This window comes from Aegilops tauschii, chromosome 3, assembly GCF_002575655.3.
Source record: "Aegilops tauschii subsp. strangulata cultivar AL8/78 chromosome 3, Aet v6.0, whole genome shotgun sequence".
NCBI classification, from domain to species: Eukaryota; Viridiplantae; Streptophyta; class Magnoliopsida; order Poales; family Poaceae; genus Aegilops; species Aegilops tauschii.
In genome coordinates, this window is record NC_053037.3 from 194436116 (window position 1) to 194444218 (window position 8103).

Sequence of the window (8103 nt, forward strand, 5' to 3'; positions counted from 1 at the left end):
AATTCAACTCATTTTTCTTGGTAATAATTCCTGAGCAATTTTTCAAAGTTCCTATCTAAGGGAAGACATTGTAATGGAAGTACTAGCTAGGCATATCCAAATGAGTTGAGATTTTTCAAGGTCCTTCATATGATCAAATCATCGCTCTCCACCAAACTGGAGCTCATGTAACTCATCTATGTGAGCTCAGCTCCAAATCTTAGTTTCTGGTCGGATTTTCAGTTTGTGAAGCAACCATATTTTGTCTTGCTTCATTTACGCTGAAGATTTTCCAGGGTATTCTCATATCTAATCAACTCCCTCCATCATGTTTTGGCTCATTTCATCAATCCATTTGCCCTGTGCAATTTTTCCAAGTTTCTGATCAGAATGAAGCATTGTGAAGCAAGTCCCATTTTGGTATTTCCAAATGGCATGAAACTTTTACAGAAGCTTCATATGATCAAATAACCCATCTATGCCAATTTTCAGCTCAATCCAAGCTAGTATGTGAGTGCTACTTCAAAGTTTGCTATTCTGTTCAGTATGGCACTTTGCACTACATGTACTAGCTAAACCCCTCGGTATGAGCTGAAACCTTGCCATTTTACTCACCTTATTGACTGATAAACCCCAGTCAAGTCTCAGTCTAATCCTCCCGACCAATCCTCTGCAGATAGCATCAAACACCTTGCTGCCAAAATGTTTTGGCTCCTCCTGCAAATCACTTATTTGCCCCTGAACTGACTTGTTGCTTCGCTTGGACTCAGGGTATCGTGGTCATTCTACTAGACATGGTCGGCCCGTCCAGAACACGCCGCTTGAGCTAGCTCACGCGATGACCACGGGTCAGACAGGCCAAAACTGGCGCTCTGGCCAGTCCTCGGCGCTGTTCTCGTCCGCTCCCTCCTCGTCTCGACCTCCATTCATGTCCTGGAGCTTACCCGTGATCGACTCAGTCACCCCGTGCTCGGGTCCCCTCCTGTTTCGCCATCGTTTTCTCTCTGTCAAGCTTGCCGGTGACATGTCTCCTCTCTCCCCTCCATTGGCGTCGAGCTGGAGCTCTCTAAGGCCTCGTTTGTTTCGCATGGATCGGAGGGGTGTTCAGAGAATAAACCCCGCGAGGCCCAGAATCCCCGCAAATACCCGTCGGCCCATTTGGTAGGCGCGGTTTGGACGGCCCAATCCCCTCGATTCCCTTTCGACCCACCTGTTCCCACGCGGTTCAGAATCATCGAGGCCCCCCTCAAGCATTTGGCTGCTCGACTTGAGACGCCGCCGCCGACGCTGCGCCGCCTCCTCCCCAAGACTACGCGCCGCCTCCTCCCCAACTCGCTGCGCCACCTGACGCCTCGACGCCGGTGATCTCCTCCGGCATACTGGACTTCTCACCGGTGGTTAGTCATCGCAGCCCCCCCCTCCCCCCCCCCCCCCCTCTCCTCTCCATGGCTGCCACCTCCCGCATGCCCTCCGTCCGCCTCGTCCTCATCGGCGAGCATGCCAAGAACGGCGTCTCCTACCCCCAGCTCCACATGTACCCTAACCCTACCCAGCTAGCTTGCCAAGTACGCTGTCCCCTTCGACCCTAACCCTAGCCATCGAGATTGCCATAAATTCGTGTGTTGAGGATAAATTGGCAGAGTGTAAACCAACTTTTTCATTGTTGATTGTAATGGCAGTGTGGTACAGATTGTTAAATAGTGATTGTGATCTTGATATGTGTTGTGACCATGGAGCAAATTAGATGCTGGAACTGTTGTCTATATGTGCTGTGACCATGGAGCAAATTTGATGTTGGAACTGTTGTCTGTTTGTGTTGATATGCCTGGTGCTTGCTTCTCTTTTGTATTGGTTGGTTGAATTTAACCAAAAGTTATCTGTTGTTGGACGATCTGTTGTATGTTGCATTTCCAGTGTGTAATTGGCAACTTGCAGTTGTTTAGCTGAATTTTGGAGTTACTATTGTTCTATATAATTCATTGCTCAAGTTTGACCGCTTGTTCTTTGCACTGCTGCTGCTAAAGTTAGAAGTTACCTGTTCTCTGGGAGACTATTGAATTCTCTTATTTTCAATTCTCCAAGAATTGTTTTGAATGATTGAATAAGAGCCAAGTATGTGCTTTCTCGGGTGTCAGCCAGCCTAAACTTATCTTTGCTTGACTGTTTTGCTAATAGATTAATCTATCGGTGCAGTGGTATGTTCTATTTGAAATGGAAACTTATACTGTGCAGAATATTCTTTTGTTCGTTTTCTTGGTTGTTAGTAAATCATGGCGTCTTTCACTAGTTCTTTCATAAGTAGGTTGTGGATTACAGGTTGGCCAGTTAGAAATGGCTTGAATGGGCCAATAAGGAAATATTTTTGGATCCCACAAGTCAATGTTGTATAGCAGAGAATTTTGATGCTTAGTGATCAGCCCAACACCTCACCTTATAAAATGGTGGTCAGTTTCCTCTCGTCTCTGAACTACTAGGTCGCTTTGTAAAGTCTGTATTGACTCGCCAGAGTTTTGCCGCATCTTTCATTTCTGTTTACTGCTGTCTGATGTCTCTATGTGTAGAATCAAAGCCTTCACCTTCTCTGTTTGCTGCTGTTTGATGTCGCTATGTGTAGAATCTAACATCTTGATTAGTGTAGTATCAGCAAGATACAACTATGCATATTTTGCAAATCTTTACAGAGACATTCTTCAACTGGTATAACTTTCTCTGTATTTAGATTGATAGTATGTCTGGTCCTAACTGTTAGGCTGTGTAAAATGACAGTTCACCAGATTATATAGATACTGTGAGTTCATGTTTTGAGTCTGTACTTGATTGCAAATTGGAGTATTGCTTGAACTGAAAGATATGATATGATGTAACCTGATTGGAATATACCTGATTTTCCCTGTTTCATTTTTAATTACTGATTGGGAGGTTCTGATATGTTCTTATTTTGACAGACAGCAGCCTGGGTTCTTGTTGGGGTGGACGAGTTGCCTCCATCTTGGGATCCAATTGTCATGCCTAAGATCGGTAATTTACACAAGCTTTTTGGCCTCTAGACCTTGTTTCTTAAGTCTTAATCGAAGTACTATATCCTACTTGATAGCTCTTGTAGTCTTATCATTCTGTCCTCATGATATGAAATCCAGACCTTGTTTCGAAAGTCTTAACCAAAGTACTATATCCTACTTGATGGCTCTTGTAGTCTTACTATGTGTGTATGTCTTATTAATAATTTGCTTCAAGTCAAGTAAACCATGAAATGTAGTTCTTATTTGTTGCTTCTTGATTCTAGTTTTAGTGTCAACATGAACTTCGAGATTATCGATCGAATTAGGAAGAGGAGAAGCGAGGATGATGAAGATATGATGTCCTTTATTCTACCCGTATTGCATCGAATGCGTAATAGAGGACCAGTCGAGAGAAAGCAGCGACATAGCTCCATTCTATATGGCAAGAAGCATGTTGACGATATACTTAGAGTCCATGTTAAGAATTGCCTCGTAGCTTATAGGATGGAGCCACATATCTTTCGGGCTTTGGCATCTTATCTTAGAAGAGAAAATTTGATTTCGCATACAAGAATTAAGGTGGAGGAGAAGTTAACATTTTTCCTGTACATGGTGTCTCAGAACGCGTCTTATGAAGATCTCCAGCTAGAATTTCAGCATAGTGGACAAACATTTCATGAGTACATCAATGAGTTCTTCAATATCGTCCCCATCTTAGCTAGTCGATTTTTAAGCCTCCGAACATTGATGAGCCACATCCAAAAATCTCCACCGACACAAGATTCTGTCCTTACTTCCAGGTTTCCATTTTTAACGCTTCCACAATTCCTTTTCTTATCTAACTTATAGTTCTTTATTGACCTGCAATCTTTGCTTCCAGAACTGTTTAGGAGCCATTGATGGGTCACATGTTCCTATAACCGCAACACCTGGGATTGCTGCTCCATTTAGGAATAGGAAGGGTACCTTGAGTCATAATATTATGGTTGCATGTGACTTCGATTTAAGATTCACTTTCATATCATGTGGTTGGGAGGGTTCAGCTACGGATGCGAGGGTTCTTCATTCTGCAATGAGCAAGGGATTTAAAGTACCCGAGGGAAAGTTTTACCTAGTTTATGGGGGTTATGCAAACACTCAGTCATTTCTCGCACCTTATCGGGGTGTCCGGTATCATTTGAAGGAATTTGGTCATGGACATCCTCGGCCAAAAAACCACAGGGAATTGTTCAATCATCGGCATGCTGTTCTACGGAACCATGTGGAAAGGTCTCTAGGAATTCTTAAAAAGCACTTCCCAATTCTTCATGTTGGCACACTGCATTCAATCGAGAACCAAGTGAAACTTCCCGCAGCTGCCATGGTTCTTCACAATATCGTCAAAATGGAGAATGGTGACGAGACTTGGCTTGACAACTAGCCCGATAACATAGCGCCAAATGTTTTTGCCGATCTCCCGAATGGCGACGAGAATAACTATGAGAACAACGACTTAGGGAACACTCTAAGGGATGAAATCGCAAAGCAAATGTGGGAAGCATACCATCTTGAATAGCCAACATGATGGTGTGTGTTTAATCATATATATACATATATTAATTAATTAACTTCTCTCGTCTTCATCATCTAATGATGTAGTGTGTGTTGAAATGCAGATATGTATCCAAAGGGGTCCCCAAAGTATCATCTCATGAAAGCAAGTGGGGAAAAAGCTTCACACGGTGCGAAGAAGCCATCACCCAAAATTAAAAAGACACCTCCAAGAGGTATTTGGTCTACTTAATCTCCATTTCTCAGATCTTGCCAATTAAGTTCTGTGCTTGATGTTATGTTTGGTGAATGATATCTTTCAGTACTACATGTAGTGGTGCATTATAGCAGAAACAAGTCTATAGCAAAGAGATAGCTCACCATGATCTTCTGGAGGCCAATACTTGCTGCATTAATATTTCTCATTTTGAATATTAGCTAGCTCATGATAGTTTATCACTATTTGTTTTCAAATTGAATGGTAGTAACTCCTCTTATCATGTTGAGCATTAAGTTTGAACAATGTAAATTTGTGTTAGTGTAGTTGAAAAGCCAAGAGCTCAATGGAACCCAGCTTTGGAAAAGGGTTTGGTGGAGGTACTTCAGGAGCACAACACTCCGCACCATAGGGGACAGAATGGTTGGTCAACTGAAGCATGGAATAGGATGGTAGATTTATTTCATGAAAGATATGACCACACTAATTTTACAAAGATACATATTCAGGAAAAGCAGAAAGACTTGAAAGCTCAATACAAACTTCTTAAGGATGCCCGCAAACAGAGCGGTGTCAGTTGGAACTATCATACACAAAAGATAGATGCTGACGCATATCTTTGGCAAAACTTGATGATTGTAAGTTCTAGTGTAGTGTATTTTGTCTTTGCAAAACTTGATGACTTGTATTCCATGCTTTTGTAATCAATCTTGTTTTCGAGCAATCTAAGTTTGATAAATCATTTCTTTTATATATACAGTCGTGGCCAGAAATAGCTAAGTTCCAGAATAAGCCCTTTCCCCTCTACGATAAGCTTGGTGATCTGTATGATGGTGAGTTGCTGAGTTAAATGGATTTTCATTTCCTCTCTTTTTGTTGACCTTTATAATGAATTTTCATTGATGTGTGGCCTTTAATGATAACTTGGGTGTTTGTGCAGGACATATAGCAGAAGGTAACTTCAATTTCACATCAACTGAAGTTACACAAGTGAGTGATGGTGATCCCGAAGTTGAAAGAGAGCAGACTGCCTTCTCTTTTGACCTGAATCAATATGGTGATGATTTACACATGTATAATGATCCAAGAGATGCCGCCCCAAGTGATGTATCAAGAGATGCCGCCCCAAGTGATGGTTCAAGAGATGCTGCCCCAAGTGGTGGTCCAAGAGATGTTGCCCAAACAGGTGCTCCCGGTGGTTCAAATAAGAAGCCAGTGAAGGAGCCCAAGAAGAAGAAGCGTGATGATCCAATGGTGGGTGATGGCACAATATGTGGAGATTAAACGGAAGCAAGCAGAGGAGGAGTCTGTTTTGTTGGCAGGGTCAAAAATGCCCAAGAGTTCTCCATCAGCAAGTGCATTGCTGTTTTGCACAAGATGGAAAGCATCCGCCATGATGAAAGAGTTGCTGCCTACAAAGTGTTCAAAAGTGTTGAGAATCATGAGATTTTTCTGAATTCTGCCGCCGAAGATGAAGATAGTGCTGCTGCATTTCTTCGGAGCGAAATGGAAGAGTTGCATCAACGTATCTAAGGTAACAATCTTCTGCATCCCCTTCTTCTTTGTGCTACCTGTCAAGATTTAGATGCTGCAATTCTTCAGTCTAGAGCTGACTTAGATGATAGAACTGATCTCCAGCAACTACATGTAGTTTCTTGTTTCACATGCCCACATGGAGTAATCTCAAGCTAAATGAAATATAGTAACCTGATAACCAGTCTTAGGGGAACTAAATCCATCTGCTGGGAATGGAGGGAGTAGATTCTTCACCCACGCCTGACTACATTAGTTGATTACACCTACGTGCAAGGAAGGTCTGTTTGTAGTTTCTTCACCATACTAACAATCATGTATTCAACGTTGGTCTTCATTAGTTGATTATTTCGTCCAATCGATGTTGAATTGTTAACAAGAGTGTTTGTCAGAATTGAAAACAAAGTTTATGTGAAGAGAAAGAAGGCTGTATGATCTTTGTTCCATGCCAATCTTGACAATCAATGCTTGAAACTAAGTAAGACGCTAGTACTGTACTAGTAAATTGTTTGTTGTTTCAGATCAGTAATCCTCTTATGACTCTAGGTTCTAAACCTAGTTACTAGTTTGATGCATGGCCCAATTGTTATGTGATTGTAATTGATGTTATCCACGAGTATTTGTCACCATATGCTTTTCTTTTGGAAAATTGGAGAGATGTAATCTTTTAACTGCTTAATATCATGTGGCAATTGGCTGGCTGCATCCAATTTCTTCACAGGTGTAGCAATTGGCAATTGGCTCGGTTGGTCCATTTGAATGTGGCTATTGACCGCGGCGGTGTTGTTGTGTCTATTTGCTAGCTGTTGGCATTGAGCTAGCAGAATATGTATGATTAACCTATCCATCTTGATTGGACCAGGACTTGTTTTCTTGTTCAAATGCTGAGGTGCATGAACGGTTTAAATTTAAAAATATTATGAGATGCATGGATGGACTTTTGGGTACAGGGTCACAGGAACATGTAGTATACTGAAGACATGCTAGTTTAGTACTGTACTGAACTAGCTAGCTTCCTGAATTTCGCATATAGTTTTCTTTCATACTGTTTTCCAGTCAAATGTTTAGTGTAGATATTTGAAGTTCTTGACCTGACGCTATTCTTGGACTCAACTTTGTTTTATTATGACTTCTTGTTGTTCTTGGGTCCGTCAATGTCGAAATGGTAGTTCTTTCTTGGTGTTTTATTCGCCATATACTTGATATGTTCAGGGGTCTTTTTCTGCATCTAACCCTTGGACCAATTCATCTGTTTTTTATAGGGACCTGATCTCGCGGAAGCATGGGCGACCACACGTTGCCGCCAGAAGTCTCCTCCACACTGCTGCCCGCAAACATGTCTCGGAGCATTCGCCGGTCAAACATGTGTTTATGTTGTGATGAACCATTGACTTTCGTTGACGAACATCTTGTATTTTTCATTTGGACCATGGCATGTGTCATGTTTTTCATTTGGACCGTGGCATGTATGCATGTACCATTTTCATTTAAACCGTTGATAGTACTTGTAACAGATTATATGAGCTTGTTTGTTGTTTTGCGTAATCTAGTTGCACCTTTATTGCAAGTACATTTGTTCTATGAGCTTTTGAAGTTGTAAAACTAGCATTTTTAATTATAGTATAGTAGTAATTTTGCAAACCCCCTGTATCAATCCATGTGTACCAAATAGTAGGGGTATGTGAGGGGTTTGTGGGTTGGGGGGGATTTGAGAGGATTGGGTGAAAGGGAGGGGTTCACCAAATCCTCCCAAATCCCCTCCTCCCAAAACCCCTCCAAACCTATAGTACCAAATGAGGCCTAAAGCATCCCCGAGCCTTCCCCGGGTCTATTTAAGGCATGCCC

At 42.0% G+C, this 8103-nt stretch overlaps 1 protein-coding gene across 2 annotated transcripts; it reads left to right on the forward strand.

Moving 5' to 3' along the window:
• The first annotated feature begins 1184 nt into the window (after nucleotides 1–1184).
• On the forward strand, nucleotides 1185–7825 carry LOC109786322 (uncharacterized). Of its 2 annotated transcripts, XM_073510270.1 has the most exons (9): nucleotides 1185–1376; nucleotides 2925–2997; nucleotides 3600–3778; nucleotides 3859–4544; nucleotides 4634–4744; nucleotides 5053–5363; nucleotides 5486–5558; nucleotides 5666–6259; nucleotides 7521–7825. In XM_073510270.1, exons 4-8 carry the CDS (start codon nucleotides 4490–4492, stop codon nucleotides 6007–6009), a joined length of 894 nt encoding a protein of 297 aa, XP_073366371.1. In that variant the 5' UTR covers nucleotides 1185–1376; nucleotides 2925–2997; nucleotides 3600–3778; nucleotides 3859–4489; the 3' UTR covers nucleotides 6010–6259; nucleotides 7521–7825. The 2 variants fall into 2 exon arrangements, with proteins under 2 accessions (XP_073366371.1, XP_073366372.1); XM_073510271.1 differs by lacking the exons at nucleotides 3600–3778; nucleotides 3859–4544 and having other exon boundaries at nucleotides 1202–1376.
• Nucleotides 7826–8103: the final 278 nt, after the last annotated feature.